At 32.4% G+C, this 24,003-nt stretch overlaps 1 protein-coding gene across 1 annotated transcript; it reads left to right on the forward strand.

Moving 5' to 3' along the window:
• The first annotated feature begins 687 nt into the window (after nt 1-687).
• On the forward strand, nt 688-2,409 carry LOC115696288 (protein PSK SIMULATOR 2). The gene is made up of 2 exons (XM_030623196.1): nt 688-1,577; nt 1,680-2,409. The coding sequence occupies exons 1-2, from the start codon at nt 688-690 to the stop codon at nt 2,407-2,409; spliced, it is 1,620 nt and encodes a 539-aa protein (XP_030479056.1).
• The last annotated feature ends 21,594 nt before the right edge of the window (nt 2,410-24,003 follow it).

Below are 24,003 nucleotides of genomic sequence, written 5' to 3' on the forward strand. Positions count from 1 at the left end.
ACATTAACACAACAATACTTATTAAATATCTATAATTATTCATCAATAAAATTTCTATTTTGGAAAATACAAAAATTACTCACATACTCAAAGTTGTTACACATACCAATATGAATTTTTTTTTTCTTCTAACTTTCAACCATGCATTAAGAAACTAATAAAACCAATTATTACACGAAATTAGAACAAAAAAAGAGGAAGAAAAAAATGAATGAAAGAAATATAAAGAAAAAAGAGATTATGATTTGACTTAATATGTGTTTTGTAGTGTTTGACTCTTAAAGCTTTTGAAACCTAGGACGACTAGGGTTACGTAAAGCAAAACATACGTGGCATAATATCCATGTAACGTATATTGTTGGTTTTTCTTCCAAACTGTCTAAAACGCGTAAAAAATTATTAAAAATCGACATGGTCGAAAATAAAGAGCTGCTTCGAAATATCCTTACCCTTAAACCCCGGAACCTCTTCATATACCAATCTCTAAAACCTAATTATTCTAATCTGATCATTACATTCTTATGATTAGTTTAAGAATAAAGAAAAAAACAAAACCAAAAAAACCATACACAAACAACTACTGCAACAACATGTTATAATACTATTACAGACAAAATTGCTCCATTGGAGATTAGGGAGGAAGAACCGGTGCCGGAGATCGAGCCAACTCTACACTGGCCAGTACCAATGACTTGGCTCTCCGGCACCGGCAATTCAATCTGTCATCTATTCTCACACGACAAAAGATACACGTCTTCTACCATACTGGCGCCGCCGTCTAATCTGGGGATCCTCTCGTTCGAAACAGCAAGGATTATCTCCCGTCTTGTCTCTCTTTACCGGTCTCTCTCCGAAGATGAATTACGACGGCTGAGGATGGAAATCATGATGTCCAAAGGTGTTTGTTACTTGAACTCTAGAGATGAGCGGTACCTTCTTAGTTTGGCCGGAGCGGAGAGGTTGGAAGAACTTGACACGGCTGCCGAGGCCGTGTCTAGACTGGGAAGAAAATGCACCGATTTGGAGCTTGTGAGGTTTGATTTTCTATATGCTGATTTGAGACTTGGAGATATTGATATGAAGAAACTTGATTTTTGTTCTAAAACCGTGCATAAAATGGTGGAGAAGCTTGAGAAATTGGTGGGTTTTACAGCGAATCTCTACGCTGCCATGGAATCGCTTACCGAATTGGAGAATTCGGAGAGGAAAATGAATCGGTGGAAGAAGAATCATAATAATACAGACCACCGCAGCCACGGACATATCAAACAGTTAGCTAATAAAACCAGTAATTTTGATCATTTTCATCAGAAAATTACCTACTTAAGAAAACAGGTTCAGCATTACAGAGATATCTCGCTGTGGAATCAGAGCTTCGATAAAACAATTGGGTTCATGGCCAGAATCGTTTGCGTAGTTTTCGCAAGAATTGAAACGGTTTTCGGACCATACATTTCTGGTCTTCATCTTCACCTTCATCACAATCCAAATAAGGTTTCAAATTTTCCAGACTACTGCCTCTTAGAAGATAGTAAACTATTACATTCTCATAATCGAAAATGGGCGTCCTTGAATTGGTTACGATGGCGAAAACACAATTGTCACCACCACCACCAACACCATCATCATCATCATCATCATCATCACCATCACAACCATAACCACCATAAACATAATAGCCATATTAATCATAACCACCATTATCATCATCACCACCACAACCACCGCCATCACCAGAATCATAGGACATTCCACCCCAGCGGAGTTTTAGTACCAATCGAACTAGAAGATGATCACAAAAAGCACGATCATCACGGTAACCATCTAGACATCGCTCACAACAGAGTTTCAGGGCTAGCTCAGCCTTCCACAGTGGGCGCCTCGGCGCTGGCGGTCCGTTATGCGAACGTGATCATAACAGCTGAACGTTGTCTTCACGCCCCGGACACTGTGAACACAGACACGCGCGAGGGGCTGTACGAGATGCTCCCGGTGAGGCTGAGGACTACGGTGAGGTCGAAACTGAGAAGCCATTGGATGAAGAAGAAGGAAGAAGAGGTGGGGGAAGGGTGCGATGGTCATGCCCTTGCAATGGGGTGGAAGGAGGCGGTTGAGGAGATCATGTCGTGGCTGGCTCCCATGGCTCATGACACTATGAAGTGGCAGACGGAGAGGAACTACGAGAGGCAAAAGTACTTGGAAGGGACTAAACCGACGGTGCTGCTTTTGCAGACCTTGCATTTCTCAGATTTGGAGAAGACGGAGGCTGCCATTGTTGAGGTCTTAGTTGGGTTAAGCTTCGTTCAAAGGTTCGAGAATAATCGACGACGTTCTGGTACTGATCTTCTTCATCATAATCACAATCATAATCGTATTTATCATCAATTGTTTCAACCATTTCGTCGTTAGGTTCTGTAATAATGTTCCAACGAGAGAGACACCATTAATGTCAGTTTCAATTTTTTTTGTCTTTGAATATAATTATTTTATTTTAAAGTGTTGATATTATATATGTTTTCTAAGAGTTTTGATAAAAGAAGAATAAAAATGGTATGATCACTACTCAAAATTTGGTATGAGGGTTTGGTTTTTTACATTGAATTTTATGTATATAAATTATGTGATTCAAGGAAATGGGATATTGAAGAAATATATATATATACTTTTTTTTTTTTAATGAAAATCATAAATTTTTAAATATAATAACCAGCAACTAAGATCATCTCGTAGAGTGCTGATGTAATATTATATTTTGATATTTTTGTTAAAAATATTTCACCAATAATAGTGTGCTAAAACTAGGGGGACCCTGAAAATATATGGGCTAGTGTTATGGGATTTGAATTACGACCTTAGACATTATGCCATCCACCTCAACTAACTAAGTTATGAATATTTGTAGCTTATAATACACTTAAATTTTACTTAAATAAAAGCCTAGTAATTTTTTTTTATTTTTTTTATTTTGGGCCCCCGAAAGTGTGGGCCCTGGCTAAAACTTTACATATGGTAGAGCCAAATTTGATACATGATATATCATGCTAAATTGGCGCATAATTAATGTACCTTTTTAATTTACATTATTGTCATTTATCATTAATGATTTTTTTTTTCTATATTTAAACGTTTATATATTACAACTATGTTTTATCTGGGACTCGAACCCAGGACCTCCAACACACACACACACCCATTTATGGTTACTTGAGCTAGCCTCAAGTGGTCATTTATCATTAATGATACTTTAATATTTCACTTTTTTATTTATAATATTGCTATTATTTTTGGGAGTTTACCCTTAAAGTGGACATGAGTTGGTACTTTAAAAAGGTTTATAATTTGAGGTGTATCATGAATAAAAATGGCTTGTTCGCATGTCATAAAGGAAAATTCAAGGTGACTAAATTTTACAACTCCTGGCTAAAAACAAGAAGATTGGATATAATCGAGCTCTTTGGAACGGTTTTGAGTGCTCCTATGTAATATCCCGAAAAATAAAATGATATTTAAATAAACATATTTTATTAAATATGTAATTATTTTGGTAATGAAGTAAGATTATGATCTTACTTAGGGTAATTAGTGAGGATTTATTAAATGATTATATTCAGCGTAATTTATTAATTACGGATGTTATATTAGGATATGTGGGTATCGAGGATACCATTTTTGAAATAAAAATATTCTTTGGGCCCGATGACTGTGAAAATTTGACGATGTGGTCAGAAATGTCATGACATTAATGGATGGATTATTTTGAGGATATTCTGGACTAGTTTAGAATTTTAGAATGTCGGTTTAATGGATTATTAAATTACCATAATGCCCCTAGGTTATTTTTTAAGTCTAAGTTTTTGAGAGCTGGTTAGTTTTTTTATCCCTTTTGACTTTTGTGGGCTGACCCTTATTTTTAAAAGAAAAAAAAAAGAAAGAAAAAAACCTATATATGAGATAACTTAGAAGCTAAGGCACCAAAAAGCTTCTCCTTCTCTTCTTCCCCTTCGTGCAAGCCAAACCAGCATGCTTGAGGGTTTCTCTTCAGCCTTTTTTCTTCATTCTCAAGCTGAATCTTATCCCAAATCAACCAAGAGGAGTTTTGAGGTAAGTTCCTGTAACGCCCTAATGCTAAGGCACGCTACAGTGCTTTTTCAATTAATGTGCAATCTTTGCTAATCAAAGAAGTTTCTCGAAAAACGTGTCAAATTTAAACTTTTGCATTAAATATTAAACTTTGTAATATAATAAAATAATTACAAATGCCGGGATCCCGTTTTCAAACTTTGTAAAATTTACTTTTTAAAATATACATTCCAAAATACACAATTTACTGGTCGCACAACGACTTTCAAAATACAACTCCCAGATGTCCCGAGACCGAACACTCCAGGTCGCGCTGCTTGACATGTACAATCCCATCTGAGCTCGGGTTCACTCCTGTTTAGTCTTAGCCTTTCCTTTACCTACACATGGAAGCAGAACTGTGAGTCGACAGACTCAGTAAGAAATGCATATAACATATCATATAATTTCTGACCTGTAAATAGGCGCCCATACACCTATTTACAGAGCTTATCAGATGAGTATGAACGTTCAAACTACTTGTGCTATTGACCATGATATCACTCCTACCAGCTTTATAATCGAGCTGTAGGACCGGCACTATGTTCGTGCCGCTATGATAGCGTCAACAATACCCAAAAGTATAATTGGCCATGATATCACTCTTAACCAGTGCGATGCCTGTACTACTGAACCGTCACGATGGTTGTGTCGCTATGATAGTACCAATTCATACTTTCGGGGGAGAATATCACTCTTAACCAGTACGATGCCTGTACTGCTGAACCGACACAATGATTGTGTCCTTATGATATCACCCGAACATATACAATGATACAAACAGCATGCATATATATCATACATATACATACACCCAGATAATCACATCACACATTATACACAGTTCTTACCTGTTTTCCGAATTCAAGTGTGTTGGCCGATCTGAACGGAAATCTTGTGCTAGATGGATGCCCTAATCACAATAATTGTAACACAGATGAGTGACTCGCTAAATCACTTTCCGGGACTTAAACTTGAAACTAAAAGTTTCCCTATCGGTAAACCACATGGCAATACTCTAAATATCTCAAAATTGGGAAAAACTAGGGTTCTGAAAATTCCCCCAACCGGCAGACCGGTTCCCAACCGGAAGTCCAGTTTTGGGTCACCAACCGGTCGACCGGTTGCCACAGGTCCCCCAGAACCGGAATTCCGGTTCTGTGCTGGGTGTTAGGTTTTATGCCCTAAATAAAACTCCATTTCAATGTAATCTATTTTATTCAACATCAATAAAGAAACAGAAGTATTTTTCATTCATCTGTGTATGTTTTGGTTCACTTTATCAATAGCTTGTCTATTTGATTTATAAATTCATCTTAAACCCTTTTCACATACTTGATCATGTTTATTGTGCTGTCATCACATTGGAAAGTAAACATGACTATGTGAATAAAGTTTCCTAGATTTATCAGACACAGGGTTTTACTCATATGATAATCTACGACAAGAGTTTACTTGTATTTGGAGAAATACTATGTTCTTTCCAGAACATTGGTTAAAGTAAAGCTCAGGTTGGATGCATGGAGTATGCATCGGAAGGGACCGATATTGAACTTTGACTTAGATTTAATTAAACTTACCGTAGAATCTATTCAAGTCAATATCGCCAAGTTGATCCTAGATCAAATGATCTTAATCCTGTTATGATTAGGCTCAATCTTGAAAGGCTATTAGTGTTCCTTGAATTGTTAGTTAAGCCTACTTTTAGGTCAGGGTGATACGTACTTTTTGGGAACACGGTAGTGCAATTGAGTGGGAGCGCTAGCATAAACATGGAATCTATAGCTTCTATCTGGCGAATAGTAAGTAAAGGATGATCTCCTTCGAGCTTGACCAAACGAAAATAAATGGTGGAGATCTCATTTCACATAAGCTGAAATATCATTTATACGGGGTCAAGTGTTTTAAGGATAAAATACATAGTAGGGTGTTACGGTAATCTAATCCCTTTACTGTGTAGATCATTCATATAGAGGATCATTGATCACATTAAGATTATAACAATGGATAACTAATGATGTGTCTATATTGTGGAACATATAGAGCATTCTATATACTGAGAGTGCAATTCTAAGTTCTATGCGTGGATTCAACGAAGAATTAATAAGTTAGTGAATTTTAGTGCTAAATTCTTGATCTACTTATTGGAAGCTCGGTTATATAGACCCATGGTCCCCCCACTAGTTGAGATAATATTGTTTGTAAGACTCATGTAATTGGTTTTGATTAATCAATTATAATTCACAAATTAGACTATGTCTATTTGTGAAATTTTCACTAAGTAAGGGCAAAATTGTAAAGAAAGAGTTAATAGGGGCATATTTGTTAATTATGATACTTTGTATGGTTCAATTAATAAATATGATAAATGACAATATTATTTAATAATTATTTATAGTTATTAAATAGTTAGAATTGGCATTTAAATGGTTGAATTAGGAAATTGGCATTTTTGAGAAAATCAGATACAAAAGGTGTTAAAATTGCAAAATTGCAAAAAGCAAGACCCAGTCCACTAAGCCATGGCCGGCCACCTTTTTAGGCTTTTTAAGTTGATATTTTCATTATTTTAATGCCATATAATTCAAATCTAACCTTAGTGGAATGCTATAAATAGATAGTGAAGGCTTTAGGAAAATTACACTTTTTCTGAATCAGAAAAACCTGAGCCTCCTCTCTCTCTTCTCTAGCCGCCACTCTCTCTCTTTCTTCTTCCTTTGAATTTCGAAATTACTTTAGTGATTAGAGTAGTGCCCACACACATCAAGCAATACCTCAATCATAGTGAGGAAGATCGTGAAGAAAGATCATCAGCAAAGGAGATTCAGCATCAAGGATTCAGAGAAAGAGATCCAGGTTCAGATCTTGATAATACTCTGCTACAGAAAGGATTCAAGGGTTAGAGATCTGAACGGAAGGAGTCATTTAATTCTGCTGCACCCAATGTAAGGTTTCTTAAACTTTATATGTGTTTAATTTATCGTTTTAGAAAGTTCTTATTTAGGATGTTAATAAACATACTTGTGAGTAGATCTAAGATCCTGGTAAAATAATTTCCAACAACTGGTATCAGAGCCATGGTAATTGATTTAATTGCATGAAATTTTGACTTTAAAACGATTGTTTGTATGTTTTTGGATGGTATCATGTTGTATTGAGTGTTATTTGATGATTGATTGATGTTTGTAAATTTTCGTGAAAAATAATTGCGATTTTGTTTCTGGAATTATTTTTATTGGATAGTATGGAAAAAATTAAGCAAGTTAGCCTTTTACAGAACTCAATTTCGGTTTTATTTGAATTAGTTATGAATTTTTGAAGATTTAAAAAAATCGGGGCTGTGCTGAAATTTTCCTGCGATCGCGAAACTGTCCGTACAGTTCACAATTTTTTCGTTTTTCATCGTTTTTTCATGCTTTTTCATGGAATTAACTTCCGATTTTTGGTATAGTTTTGTATATATACTATTACTATTCCTAATTCAATTCTAATTATAATTTTGAATTAATTTAATATTTTTTAAATTTAATTCAAGATATTAGTGTAATTTGAATTTGAATAGAATTAGTATCTATCTTCTTGCTTAAAAATCTATCTTATTTTAAAATTTGATTATATCTTATCTTATTTTAAATTTAAAATAAGATAATTATAATCATGTAATTTTTAAATGATATAAGATATTTTGCTAATTTTTAAATTTTGTTATTTTATTTATTTAAATTACATTTAAAATTTGAAAAAGATATTTATTTATCTTTTCTAATTTTTTATTTAATTTTTATTTATAAAATAACATTTAAAATTTAAAAGTAGTTAGCAATTTTTTTTTTTGAAATGATATTTAGGTTGGTTGAAACCTAATTTTTCAAAATTGTAGGTTTAATTTTAAATTTAAATATTTAAATAATTTTCGAAATTTTATTTTTTATTTTTTTTTAATTTTTCGAAATTTTTTTTTATTAATTATTTTCGAAATTAATTATTTAATTTAAAATTAAATAAATCCTACATCCAACTATCCATCTAATCTTGTTGCAGGAGTATGTGTTTTAACTTGTTTGTAAGTTTTCAAAACCTATTATTACTTGATTGCAAATAGCTATGGTTACTTTTTGCCAGATCTAGTGATCTGATGGCTCCCTTGGTCAAGATAATAATTTGTAACAGGTATATTTACAATCTTCTTTCATCTGTGTATGACCTAGCAACATGATAGGACCCATCCAAAGTGTGCCTGTGTGAGCCTATGTGTTTAATTTCATTATAGATGCATATAGGTTGTTGTTGCTAAATAAAATGTCATAGTTCTTGATAGAATTTATTTAGGCCCATTTAGTTTTTGGGCCTATTCAATTAATAACAGTTGTTCTTATTAAGGTTAAATTCCTCTCTTTTGGGCATTGTGTGAGAGTTGAGAGCCATAGAAGTGGGTACGACATACTGAACCCAGCACCCCCTCACATGAACCACCCCAATTGTGAAGGCCCATTTGCCTGATTTGAATGACTGTACTAGGTTAATTACATTAGTTTAACCTAATTAAAATTGATTAGCAACATAATTAATTTCATTTATTTTGAAATTAATTTAGAAAATCATAGTTTAAAGAATTTTATATTCTAAGCTAAACTATATGTATTTTCTTGTATTTAATTAAATATAGAATTATAACCATCTAGATTCTTTCTGAAGCTTAATTTAAATTTTTCATTAAATATTCCTATTTAAGTTGATATTTAGTTATCTACAACTAACCAACTTAAATCTGAATATCTTTTGAATTTAAAATTTCAAAATTAAGCTGAGGAATTTTAGGCATTGGTTATTAAGATTCTTTAGATATTTTTTAGGTTAATATCTTTTCAAATATTAACTTAAAATGGAATATCTTCAAATTAAGTAGTTACAACTTAATTTCAAATTTAATTAAATCTGATTTGAAAGATATTTAAGTTGATTTTTTAGATTCTTCTAAAACGACTTAAACAAGATATTTTCAAATTTGTTCCATTTTATATTCAAATTTATTTTTTGAATTTAATTAATAATTAAAAATTAATTAAAGTTGATTTTTTATTTAAATCAATTTTGATTTGTAATTTTTCATTATTATATTATGGAACTTGTTCGATATTTATTTGAATTTATTTTTCAAATTTAAATAATAATTGAAAATTAATTAAAGTTGATTTTTTATTTAAACCAACTTTAGTTTGTAATTTTTCATTATTATAATATCGAATTCAAATGATTATACAAAATACATATAATATTTTTAAATAATGAGCTTTTAATCAAGAGACATTCGATCTCCATTGTGGGTTTTACACCGCGTTTGTTTTAGTGAGTAATCCTCCCTAATGGAGGAACGTTCATTAGCAATTTCGCACCGTTTAACCTCGCATGATAAGTAGTTTGTAAGTGTTTTGTATGGTATAGATCACCCTAATGGTGGCGACCATACTTGACTTGCAAGTTATGAAACAATGGTGGAAGCTCATAAGATAGAATTGCCTTGACTCTCGCCTAAACGGGACAACGCTGAATTCCAATCTTGATCGAATAAAAGGTTGCTAGAATGGTTATCATTTTAGATGAGCTGACAACTCTATTCAATGGATGATGCTTTGACTCTCGCCTAAACGGGACACTGTATCAGTTTGTTGAAATACCTTGGAAAATAAACTATGTTAGATTTAGTATTTCTATAACATATGTCATTACTTGTTATTTTCTAAATTGTGTATGAATTTATGAGCCAAAACCTTACTTCTGTTTTATTGATGTGTTGTAGTGTCATTATGAATAACCCTCACCCCGATCCTCTCTTAGTTACTATCTTAGCAAAAGAACTCTATAGTTTGAAAATGCATCTTGGTAGTTACATTAACTCGCACCTGTTGATGATGAATCTGAAGTTCCAAAAGGCAAATCTACTAGGAATTGATTTATAAAGAGAACAACGGGTCCAACTTATCCTTAATAGTCTTCCTCCGGAGTATAATGAATTTGTTATCTCTTACATGATCAACAATTCTAACTCCTCCGACATGGACAAGGTTGAAGCAGAATTACGAGCCCATGAACGGAACTTGATTGCAATGGGTCCCCCTGGGTTTGCAATCAATAATCGAAGGAAAAGGACTAGGTATGAAGGATCTAGCAAAACTGCTTCTTCAAGTACAATTATCAGACATAATCTTCTATGTTCGAATTGTAATGGAAAGGGTCATCATGAAGAACGATGTCCCAGGCTTCTAAACAATGCAAACGAAGGTAATGCTTTTGTCTTTGAATCATGTGTTTTAGAGAACGACAAATCCATCTGGATTGTTGATTCTGGGTCTACTAACCATGTATGTTCTTCACTGCAGTTGCTTGAAACTTGAGAAAATCTGCTTCCAAGAGAGTTACAGCTTAAAGTTGGCAATGGCGAATTAGTATCGGTCAAAGCTAGAGGGAAAGCCCGCATCAAGTTTCAACAAAGATTTTTAATTTTAGAAAATGTTTTATTTATTCCAAACTTTAGTAGAAACTTGATTAGTGTCTCATGTTTGCAAACACAATCTTATATATTGAATTTTTCGAGTACAAATTGTTCAATTTCTCGTAATGGATTTCAAATATGTGTTGCTATAATGGAACAAGGGCTTTATGTTTTAAGACCGAGTACTCAAATCTCACTAAATAGTGAACTTTTCAGTGTAGCTAGACCTAGAAACCTAAAAAGAAAAGAGATTGATAATGATGATCAAACTTATCTATGGCATTTACGTTTAGGTCATATAGGCTTTGATAGACTCAATAGGCTCACCAAAGACGGTCCATTGAAAAATGTCGTCTTAGGTGAACTGCCAGTATGCGAGTCCTGCCTAGAAGGAAAAATGACTAAACGTTCTTTCTCTGCAAAGGGAGAGCGTGCCGAAATCCCTCTAGGGTTAGTGCATTCCGATGTCTGCGGACCTTTGAATGGCAAAGCCCGAGGTGGTTATGAGTATTTTGTCACTTTCATTGACGATTTCTCTAGATATAGTTTTCTTTACCTAATGCAAAAGAAATCTGAAACATTTGAAAAGTTTCAGGAGTTTCATGCTTTGGCCCAAAACCAATTAGGTAAATCATTAAAGATCTTGCGAACTGATAGGGGTGGAGAATATATGGATATGCAGTTCAAAGATCATTTAATTGAACTTGGAATTGAATCCCAATACACCGCCCCAGCTACTCCACAACAAAATGGAGTTGCAGAAAGAAGAAATCGCACTCTTTTGGAAATGGTTAGGTCTATGCTGAGTTATTCAACTCTGTCTACGTCCTTCTGGGGATATGCTATACAGATGGCAAATGACATTCTAAATGTTGTTCCATCTAAAGCAGTCCCTAAGACACCCGTCGAACTTTGGAATGGTCGAACACCTAGTTTACGCCATTACAGAATTTGGGGGTGCCCTGCTCATGTCTTAAGAAAGAAAGAAGGCAAACTTGAATCACGTACCGAAGTATGCATGTTTGTCGGAAATTCTAAAGAGACTAGGGGTGGACTATTTTATAGTCACAAGGATAACAAAGTGTTTGTTTCTACAAATGCTACTTTTCTTGAAGAGAACTATATTAAAGACTACAAACCGAAAAGTAAAGTTGTTCTAGAGGAATTGCTATCAGATATAAGTCCTTCCAATGTTCCATCCTCTTCCACTCGTGAAGAAGACGATCCCACTCCCTCAGTTGAACAAACTGAGAAATCTACTACTAAAGTTTCTGTTCAGAAGACAACCGTACCTCGTCGTAGTGGGAGGGTTTCAACAAAACCTGCTCGTTATGGCTTGGATGGTGAAATCAATATGGTCGTAGGTGACGGTATTGATGACGATCCATTAACCTATAAACAGGCAATGGCTAGTCCGCAACGGAAACGATGGTCAGCCGCATGGATTCGTAAATGGATTCCATGAAAAAGAACAAAGTCTGGGAATATGTAGACGCACCTGACGACTATCATCCGATAGGATGCAAGTGGGTTTACAAGAAGAAAAGAGGAGCTGGAGGCGAAGTCGAAACTTTTAAAGCTAGACTTGTAGCCAAGGGTGATACCCAAAGAGAAGGTGTGGACTATGAGGAAACTTTTAGTCCTGTTGCCATGCTCAAATCCATCCGAATTCTTCTCTCCATAGTTGCTGCTTTCGATTATGAAATCTGGCAAATGGATGTCAAGACTGCCTTCCTTAATGGGGTACTTGAAGAAACCATCTATATGGAGCAACCAGAAGGTTATGTTCTTCACAGGCGGGGAAAAGAAAGTTTGCAAGTTAAACAGGTCTATCTATGGACTTAAGCAAGCTTCTCGCTCATGGAACAACAGGTTTGATGAAATCATCAAGACCTACGGCTTTCTTCAGAATGAAGATGAACCTTGTGTTTACCAACTCAAGGAAGACCAAATAGTAATATTCCTGGTCCTTTATGTTGATGACATTTTGATCATTGGAAACAATGTCAAGAAAATGACTCACATTAAGGAATGGCTCAACACTCAATTCGATATGAAAGATTTGGGTGAAGCAGCCTATGTTCTTGGTATTCAGATTATCAGAAACCGGAAGAACAGATCTCTTGCTCTCTCTCAAACAACCTACATAGACAAAGTCTTACAGAGATTCTTCATGAACAATGCCAATGGGGCAAACATGCCCTCTAGATATGGTATTCGTCTATCTAAGGAACGATCCGACCGATCCTCAAGAGATAGAGGACATGGCGAATATTCCCTATGCCTCTGCTTGGAAGTCTAATGTATGCAATGTTATGCACTAGACCTAACATACGTTATGCTTTGTTGGAATCGTGAGCAGTATCGATCCTAATCCGGGACAAGAACATTGGAATGCGATTAAGTATATTACGAAATACTTAAAGAGTACAAGGAATCTTGTGTTAGTCTACAAGGGTGGTGCTTTAAATCCCATAGGCTACAACCGATTCCGATTTCCGGGCAAGTCTTGAAGACAGGAAATCTACATGCGGGATGGTGTTTACTCTTGGGGGTGGAGCGAGTGGTTTGGAGAAGTGCTAAGCAAACCGCGATATCGGACTCAACTATGGAAGCTGAATACATAGCGACGGCCAGAAGCTGCTAAAGAACTTGTCTGGCTAAGAAAGTTCTTCACCAGCATAGGAGTTGTTCCTGGAATGGAAAAGCCTCTGGTACTACTCTGTGATAACAATGGAGCAATAGCAAACAGTGAAGAACCTCGAAGCCACAAGAGAAGCAAACACATTGAAAGGAAGTATCACATTATCAGAGAATACGTGGCAAGAGGGGATGTACTAGTTGAGAAAGTTGACACAGAGAACAACCTAGCTGATCCATTTACCAAAGTCCTGGCCGTGACAGCCTTTGAAAAGCACCGTCAGAATTTAGGATTGATTGATATGTACTAATTAGTTTTATATTAGTGCAAGTGGGAGTTTGTTAGGTTTTATGCCCTAAATAAAACTCCATTTCAATGTAATCTATTTTATTCACCATCAATAAAGAAACAGAAGTATTTTTCATTCATTTGTGTATGTTTTGGTTCACTTTATCAATAGCTTGTCTATTTGATTTATAAATTCATCTTAAACCCTTTTCACATACTTGATCATGTTTATTGTGCTGTCATCACATTGGAAAGTAAACATGACTATGTGAATAAAGTTTCCTAGATTTATCAGACACAGGGTTTTACTCATATGATAATCTACGACAAGAGTTTACTTGTATTTGGAGAAATACTATGTTCTTTCCAGAACATTGGTTAAAGTAAAGCTCAGGTTGGATGCATGGAGTATGCATCGGAAGGGACCGATATTGAACTTTGACTTAGATTTAATTAAACTTACCGTAGAATCTATTCAAGTCAATATCGCCAAGTTGATCCTAGATCAAATGATCTTAATCCTGTTATGATTAGGCTCAATCTTGAAAGGCTATTAGTGTTCCTTGAATTGTTAGTTAAGCCTACTTTTAGGTCAGGGTGATACGTACTTTTTGGGAACACGGTAGTGCAATTGAGTGGGAGCGCTAGCATAAACATGGAATCTATAGCTTCTATCTGGCGAATAGTAAGTAAAGGATGATCTCCTTCGAGCTTGACCAAACGAAAATAAATGGTGGAGATCTCATTTCACATAAGCTGAAATATCATTTATACGGGGTCAAGTGTTTTAAGGATAAAATACATAGTAGGGTGTTACGGTAATCTAATCCCTTTACTGTGTAGATCATTCATATAGAGGATCATTGATCACATTAGGATTATAACAATGGATAACTAATGATGTGTCTATATGGTGGAACATATAGAGCATTCTATATACTGAGAGGGCAATTCTAAGTTCTATGCGTGGATTCAACGAAGAATTTGTTGGAATTTATTTTACCAGGATCTTAGATCTACTCACAAGTATGTTTATTAACATCCTAAATATGAACTTTCTAAAACGATGAAATAAACACATATAAAGTTTAAGAAACCTTACATTGGGTGCAGCGGAATAATATGACTCCTTCCGTTCAGATATCTAGCCCTTGATTCCTTTCTGTAGCAGAGCATTATCAATATCTGAACCTGGATCTCTTTCTCTGAATCTTTGATGCTGAAACTCCTTTGCTGATGATCTTTCTTCACGATCTTCCTCACTATGATTGAGGTATCACTTGATGTGTGTGGGCACTACTCAAAGCACTAAGGATTTCGAAATATTGAAGAAGAAGAGAGAGAGTGGTCAGCTAAAGATAGGGAGAGAGAAGGCTCAGTTTTTCTGAATAGAAAAAGTCAGAAGAAAAGTGTAATTTTTCTGAAGCCTTCACTATCTATTTATAGCATTCCACTAGGGTTAGATTTGAATTATATGGCATTAAAATAATGAAAAAATCAGTTTAAATTTCCTACAAAAGTGGCTGGCCCTATACTAGTGGATTTGGGCCTCACTTTTTGCAATTTTGCAGTTTTATCTTTTCTGCATCTGATTTTCTCAAAAATGCCAATTTTCTAATTCAACCATTTAAATGCCAATTCTAACTATTTAATAACTATAAATAATTATTAAATAATATTGTCATTTATCATATTTATTAATTGAACCATACAAAGTATCATAATTAACAAATATGCCCCTATAAACTCTTTCTTTACAATTTCGCCCTTACTTAGTGAAAAATTCACAAATAGACATAGTCTAATTTGAGAATTATAATTGATTAATCAAAACCAATTACATGAGTCTTACAAGCAATATTATCTCAACTAGTGGGGGGACCATGGGTCTATATAACCGAGCTTCCAATAAGTAGATCAAGAATTTAGCACTAAAATTCACTAACTTATTAATTCTTCGTTGAATCCACGCATAGAACTTAGAATTGCACTCTCAGTATATAGAATGCTCTATATGTTCCACCATATAGACACATCATTAGTTATCCATTGTTATAATCCTAATGTGATCAATGATCCTCTATATGAATGATCTACACTGTAAAGGGATTAAATTACCGTTACACCCTACAATGTATTTATTCCTTAAAACACTTGACCCCGTATAAATGATATTTCAGCTAATGTGAAATGAGTACTCCACCATTTATGTTCGTTTGGTCAAGCTCGAAGGAGATCATCCTTTGCTTACTATTCGCCAGATAGAAGCTATAGATTCCATGTTTATGCTAGCGTTCCCACTGAATTGCACTACCGTGTTCCCAAAATGTACGTATCACCCTGACCTAAAAGTAGGCTTAACTAACAAATCAAAGAACACGAATAGCCTTTCAAGATTGAGCCTAATCATAACAGGATTAAGATCATTTGATCTAGGATCAACTTGGCGATATTGACTTGAATAGATATTACGGTAAGTTTAATAAATCTAAGTCAAAGTTCAATATCGGTCCCTTCCGATGCATACTCCATGCATCCAACTCCGAGCTTTACTTTAACCAATGCTCTGGAAAGAACATAGCACTTCTCCAAATGCAAGTAAACTCTTGTTGTAGATTATCATATCGGTAAAACCACATGTGTCCGATAAATCTAGGAAACTTTATTCACATAGTCATGTTTACTTTCCAATGTGTTGACGGCACAATAAACGGGATCAAGTATGTGAAAAGGGTTTCGTATGAATTTATACATTATGTACATATAATCATGAAATAAATCATGTGAACCATGCAACATTAAATGTTATTTCTGATCTATATTAATAAACAAATCTGATTATATTGAAATGAGTTTTATTTAGGGCATAAAACCCAACAAACTCCCACTTGCACTAATATAAAACAAAAAGTGCGTTTCAAATAATCTCAACACCTTGATATACAAATCAAGTGTAGTAGTAGTAAACTCCTCGTAATAGGATCTGAAAGGTTGAATTAACCACAACCTTTTCTCCACCATTACTCTTCCTTTAATCACAAAATCATTGATAATGTGAAATTCCTCTCTATATGTCTACTCTCTTGGGATCCTGGATTCTCTACCTTTGGCAACTACTTTTGGTTAATCAGAAATTAACACTAGTAGTTTAAGGCAATTTGGAATGGTGCCAAAGATGTATAGAACTTTCCTTAGACCGAATAAGTACCTTTCCTGACTTTAACATTCGGTCTCTCTCTGGTAGACCTAGAGACTTCGGATAGGTTTTTACACTTCTCCAAAATCACTATTCCACCCCCGCAGTAACCACCATCTTATCGAAATATTTACTAGCACATAGGCAAATTTCGAAATCGATATGGTGTAGTCTAAGAGTTTTAAACACACCCTTATAGACTAACATATAGTTCCTCTTCTTTATCTTAGGATTTACTTGATTGTCTTCCAATGTTCTTCTCCTGGATTAATCGATACCTACTCATTACTCCCACTCAACGGCAGTGTCTGGTCTAAGGCATACAAAAGCATATCTAAGACCTCTCACTGTTGATGTAAGAAATTCTTTCATGGCTTTATCTTTTCTGAAATAGTTAAGACTTTTCCTTAGATAAATAAAATCTATACCTAAGAAGTTGTGAAGCTTCTATAGATTGCCATTAGAAAGAAAATGCTTCACATCTTACTAAAGTAAGTTGCTTGCATTAGAGTAAGTAATTACCGGAGTATACCACAAGCCATAGGTTTAGATAATCTCAAACCTATAATACTAGGAACGAGGAAGTTTTGTTAAGTCCATAGAATAGACTTATTAACGAAAATTTCCTTTTATGTCCTTGTAATAGAAAACTTTAGGTTATTCCATGTGAATGGATTAAACCATAGTTCTATTGGCTTTCTTCTTAGTTTCTTATCTTGACAATCCATTACTTGTTTAAACTCACAATGGATTTTAATCACTTGTGTCTCCCAAGTCATAAGAAGGTGAGTTCCTAGAAACTCTCCCACTACGACAAGGTACCGTGAATTATGTCGAAGAAAACTAAATGGTATTGATCTCTTCGGTTGTGACAAGACAACAGAGGCAGTGGGATCATCATATGTTATATAAGATGATAGAACACTTTTGGAATCAAGAATAAATATCTCCTTTATTTGCTACTTGTTTTTCAGACTTAGTCATTTTCTTAGAAAAGTAGTATTTGTTTGAACAAACACTTTCTTATCTATTGACAATGGGATGGTCCACCCCTAATCACTTAGAAAAGCTAACAAACCATGGTTAACAGTTCTAGCCTTTCTTAAGATTTTGATTAGGTCATCCATGAATCTAGTAATGATTTACATTAAGTATACAACCATTACATCATTCTGAAATTGTATTACCATAGAAGGACTTAGGCAACGACTAGTAACTAATCATCAATATGCAAATCGAAATTTACGGGAGGTAAGTTTGGATATAATTCAAAAATCAATTTAATGATCTTTGAACTGCATATCTACTAACTATTTCTCCACCCCTATCAGTTCGCAAGATCTTTAACCACTTACCTTAATGGTTTTAACCATTGCTAGAAATTAATGAAATTTTTCAAACATTTCAAATTTCTTTGCTAAAAGGTATAATCTAGAGTTATCGTCTTAAGAATACAACGAAAAACTCATATCCACCCCTGAATGTACATCCATCTGCGAATGAGATGAACTACTTTCAGTGGATATAGGCATATTATCTCTTTGCAGAGATTGATCATGTCAAATTCACTATGAACAAGATACAAATGCCATAGATTAAAAAAATGTGGTAGTGTCTTTTGATGACATAGGTTTAGTTACATCAAAGAGTTCTTAGAATAGTGCAAGTGGATCCTGGTCACAGAATACCTAACTCATATTCCATACAGTTTGAATCCATTAATAAAAGATGGATATTAAACACTTGAGAAAGTGTAACTGTATTGTATCTGGAATTAGAAATATAAGAAAATTTCTGTTTGGATTCTAAAATTAAAGTCAAAGACTTAAATTCAACCAAATATAATGAGTAATTCTTTCTTGGACCACCACTACTAATACAAACTCTAAGTCAGATTTGCCCATACAAGTAGGAGATTTCTAGGATTGAGGATTTATATCAATTGGGAATAGAATTTCGGGATTATAATCATATACATCATTTAATTTCTTAAGAGAAAATATAGAATGACATGAAATGATTTATAGACCATTCATCCAATGATATGTTTTGAAGCTAATTCAAAATGAATAAGCTAAGAGGAATTAGGATAATTTCGTTTATAAATAAGAATCCAACGATGCTTCGATTAGCGAAAGTCAAAGTAATCTTATTTATACAATCTTCTTGTTTCATATCGTAAAAATACTAGTCTAAGGTGTCATCAATTGATGAACAGCTAGATGTCGCATATACAATATTTATCTTTTGAGATCTTACACTATTATGTATGTCTAATGGTGAAAATCCACTAGGGATTTATCTCATTAGATAAACAAACATGTTGGACCAACAATGAAGATTCGAAATTAAACTACAACTTAATAACAGAAAATTAACATGGTTCAATATAAATTCATACACAATTCATAAATTATAAACATATAGCAAGTAGGAATGACTAGTGAAAATACTAAAACATACAATCCTAAATAATTTCCAAGGTTTTCAATAAACTGATACAGTGTCCCGGTAGGCGAGAGTCAAAGCATCATTTATTGAATAGAGTTGTCAGCTCATCTAAAATAGAAACCATTCTAGCAACCTTTTATTCGATCAAAATAAGAATCCAACGTTGTCCCGGTAGGCGAGAGTCAAGGTTATTCTCATTTTATGAGCTTCCACCATTGTTTCATGTTTCATAAGTTTATCTCTAAGTAGTCACCGTAGGGGAGAGTCTAATAGAGACGAAAACTTACAAAACACTTATCAAATGAAATCTTACGGTGTTAAATGCGTTCAACGAATAACCATCCATAGGGGGACGAAGTCTAGCGTCTCGAGGTTATATTGAAAAAATTTAACTTTTGTAAGACCAACAATGGAGATCGAATATCTTATAATAAAGCTCATTATTTGAAAAGAGTTGTATTTTCTTTTATTCTCTTTATTTATTCTATTTATTTTAAATATATATTTATTTAATTAAAATCTTCAATTTAGAATGAAAAATTCTAAATATAAATTTTAATTTAATATTTATAAATTTTACTTAGATGGATATGAAAATAACATGAATTATTTCCATCTTAGTAATAATTTCCAATAAATATTTAGAAAAAAATATTTAAGTTGTTACAAAATTAATTTAAATTAATTTACAACTCAAATTTAATTTTCTATAAATATATATTGCATTTCGAAAAATTAAAGTATATAAGAATACAATTTTCGAAAAATGCATATTAAAATAAAAAATAAATCCTGGAAAAATTATTCTAATTTAATGTTGGCCCAAAATTAATTAATAAAATTAATTTACAACAAAAAATATAATTTTCCTATTTAATTAAATATATAAGAAAAATTACAAATATTTAAGTATGATGATGAAAATCAACTTAAATATTAATTTTCTATTTAATTAAATACACTAGAAAAATACTTCAAGCAAAAATATCACCTATCTAGATTTTCCTTTGACTAATTAATTCTATTTCTAATAATATACTTTAATTCAATTTATTTTAAATTAATCAATAAATGAAAAAATCATTGATTTAAGTTGATCCAAGAATTAATTAAAATAAATAATTAATTTACAACTTAATCTATTTTTCAAGATAAAATTCGAAATTCTAGCATTTAAGAAATGCAATTTCGAAAAATTGATTAATAAAATAAAGAAAAAATATATTTTGAAAATTATTTAAATTTAGTTGAAAAATTAAATTTCAACTAAAAATAATTTTCTTTATAATTAAATGTCATGAAAAAGAAATATTTAAGTATGATGATTAAATCAACTTAGATATTTTATTTTCAAATTAATTAAATGTATTAAATTCAAGAAATAAATAATTAAGTGTAGAGAAGGCTTAATTATTAATCTCTAGTTTAATACTAGGAAAAATATACTTAAAATAAATTGTACCAAAATTAATTATATAAATAATTAATTTCACAATTTATAATATTTTCCTATTTAATATTAGAAATAATAAGTAGTCTAGAAATAACTATCTAGAAAATATCTTATTTGACTAAGTATCTTTTCCACAAAATTTGAAAAAATATCTAATTTAAGTTGTATTAGAAAAAATCTAGAACTTAAATATTTTCAAATTTAAATTTAATTAAATATCAAAAATTAAGTTGTAACCACTTAATTTGAAAATATTCCATTTTAAGTTAATATTCGAAAAATATTAACTTAAAAAATATCTAAAGAATCTTAATAACCAATGCCTAAAATTCCTCAACTTAATTTTGAAATTTGAAATTCAAAAGATATTCAGATTTAAGTTGGTTAGTTGTAGATAACTAAATCTCAACTTAAATAGGAATATTTAATGAAAAATTTAAATTAAGCTCCAGACAGAATCTAGATGGTTATAATTCTATATTTAATTAAATACAAGAAAATACATATAGTTTAGCTTAGAATAAAAAATTCTTTAAACTATAATTTTCTTAAATTAATTTCAAAATAAATGAAATTAATTATGTTGCTAATCAATTTTATTAGGTTAAACTAGTGTAATTAACCTAGTACGATTATTCAAATCGAGCAAATGGGCCTTCACAATTGGGGTGGTTTGTGTGAGGGAAGTCTTGGGTTCAGTATGTCGTACCCACTTCTATGGCTCCCAACTCTCACACAAGGCCCAAAAGAGAGGAATTTAACCTTAATAAGAACAACTGTTATTCATTGAGTAAGCCCAATAACTAAATGGGCCTAAATAAATTCTATCAAGAACTATGATAATTTATTTTAGCAACAACAACCTATATGTATCTATAATCAAATTAAACACATAGGCTCACACAGGCACACTTTGGATGGGTCCTATCATGTTGCTAGGTCATACACAGATGAAAGAAGATTGTAAAATTTACCTGTTACAAATTATTAACTTGACCAAGGGAGCCATCAGATCATTAGATCTGGCAAAAAGTAACCATGGCTATTTGCAATCAAGTAATAATAGGTTTTGAAAACTTACAAACAAGCTAAAACACATACTCCTGCAACAGGGTTAGCTGGATAGTTGGAAGTAGGATTTATTTAATTTTAAATAAATAATTTCGAATAAATAAATAATTAAATTAAAAAAAAATATTCGAAAAATAATTTAAAAAAAATTAATTTCGGAATTTAAAATTAAATTTCGAAAATAAAAAAAAAATTAAAATTAAACCTACTTTTTATCTTATATCTATTTAAAATTACATGATTATAAATATCTATTTTAAATTTAAATAAGGTCAAAATATCTTAAAAAGATTTAAAAAAAAATCTTAAAAGATAAGATATTTTTAAATATCTTAAAAGATAAGATATTTTAAAATATCTTAAAAGATAGATTATTTATTACTTATTAATATAAAACTCATCTGAAATGAGTTTGAATTATTTGGCATTAAAAAATCTTCTTAAGATATTTAAGATATTTTAAAAAATCTGACCTTAAATTTAAAAAAAAATATAATCAAATTTAAAAATAAGATAGATTTTTAAGCAAAAAGATAAATACTAATTCTATTCGAATTCAAATTACACTAATATCTTGAATTAATTTAAAAAAAAATTAAATTAATTCAAAATGATAATTAGAATTGAATTAGGAATAGTAATAGTATATATACAAAACCATACAAAAAATTGGAAGTTAATTCGACGAAAAAGTATGAAAAATTGAAGAAAAAGGAAAAAATCCGAAACTGTACGGACAGTTCTCATGATCGTGTGAAACTATCAAGACAAACCACGATTTTGTCAAATCTTCAAAAAATCATAACTAATTCAAATAAAATCCAAATTGAGTTCTGTAAAAGGCTAACTTGCTTAATTTTTTCCATACTATCCAATAAAAATAATTCCAGAAACGAAATCACAATTATTGTTCACGAAAATTTCACAAACATCAATCAATCATCAAATAACACTCAATACAACATGATACCATCCAAAGAACATACAAACAATCGTTTTAAAGTCCAAATTTCTTGCAAATAAATCAATTACCATGGCTCTGATACCAGTTGTTGGAATTTATTTTACCAGGATCTTAGATCTACTCACAAGTATGTTTATTAACATCCTAAATATGAACTTTCTAAAACGATGAAATAAACACATATAAAGTTTAAGAAACCTTACATTGGGTGCAGCGGAATAATATGACTCCTTCCGTTCAGATATCTAGCCCTTGATTCCTTTCTGTAGCAGAGCATTATCAATATCTGAACCTGGATCTCTTTCTCTGAATCTTTGATGCTGAAACTCCTTTGCTGATGATCTTTCTTCACGATCTTCCTCACTATGATTGAGGTATCACTTGATGTGTGTGGGCACTACTCAAAGCACTAAGGATTTCGAAATATTGAAGAAGAAGAGAGAGAGTGGTCAGCTAAAGATAGGGAGAGAGAAGGCTCAGTTTTTCTGAATAGAAAAAGTCAGAAGAAAAGTGTAATTTTTCTGAAGCCTTCACTATCTATTTATAGCATTCCACTAGGGTTAGATTTGAATTATATGGCATTAAAATAATGAAAAAATCAGTTTAAATTTCCTACAAAAGTGGCTGGCCCTATACTAGTGGATTTGGGCCTCACTTTTTGCAATTTTGCAGTTTTATCTTTTCTGCATCTGATTTTCTCAAAAATGCCAATTTTCTAATTCAACCATTTAAATGCCAATTCTAACTATTTAATAACTATAAATAATTATTAAATAATATTGTCATTTATCATATTTATTAATTGAACCATACAAAGTATCATAATTAACAAATATGCCCCTATAAACTCTTTCTTTACAATTTCGCCCTTACTTAGTGAAAAATTCACAAATAGACATAGTCTAATTTGAGAATTATAATTGATTAATCAAAACCAATTACATGAGTCTTACAAGCAATATTATCTCAACTAGTGGGGGGACCATGGGTCTATATAACCGAGCTTCCAATAAGTAGATCAAGAATTTAGCACTAAAATTCACTAACTTATTAATTCTTCGTTGAATCCACGCATAGAACTTAGAATTGCACTCTCAGTATATAGAATGCTCTATATGTTCCACCATATAGACACATCATTAGTTATCCATTGTTATAATCCTAATGTGATCAATGATCCTCTATATGAATGATCTACACTGTAAAGGGATTAAATTACCGTTACACCCTACAATGTATTTATTCCTTAAAACACTTGACCCCGTATAAATGATATTTCAGCTAATGTGAAATGAGTACTCCACCATTTATGTTCGTTTGGTCAAGCTCG

This window comes from Cannabis sativa, chromosome 7 (genome assembly GCF_029168945.1).
Source record: "Cannabis sativa cultivar Pink pepper isolate KNU-18-1 chromosome 7, ASM2916894v1, whole genome shotgun sequence".
NCBI lineage: Eukaryota > Viridiplantae > Streptophyta > Magnoliopsida > Rosales > Cannabaceae > Cannabis > Cannabis sativa.

What these genes read in the sequence shown, in the direction of transcription:
- LOC115696288 (XM_030623196.1), top strand. Translation starts at nt 688, where the DNA reads ATGACTTGGCTCTCCGGCACCGGCAATTCAATCTGTCATCTATTCTCA. An exon ending in AAATGGGCGTCCTTGAATTG is followed by an intron (nt 1,578 to 1,679) that starts GTTACGATGGCG and finishes TAAACATAATAG; the next exon opens with CCATATTAATCATAACCACC.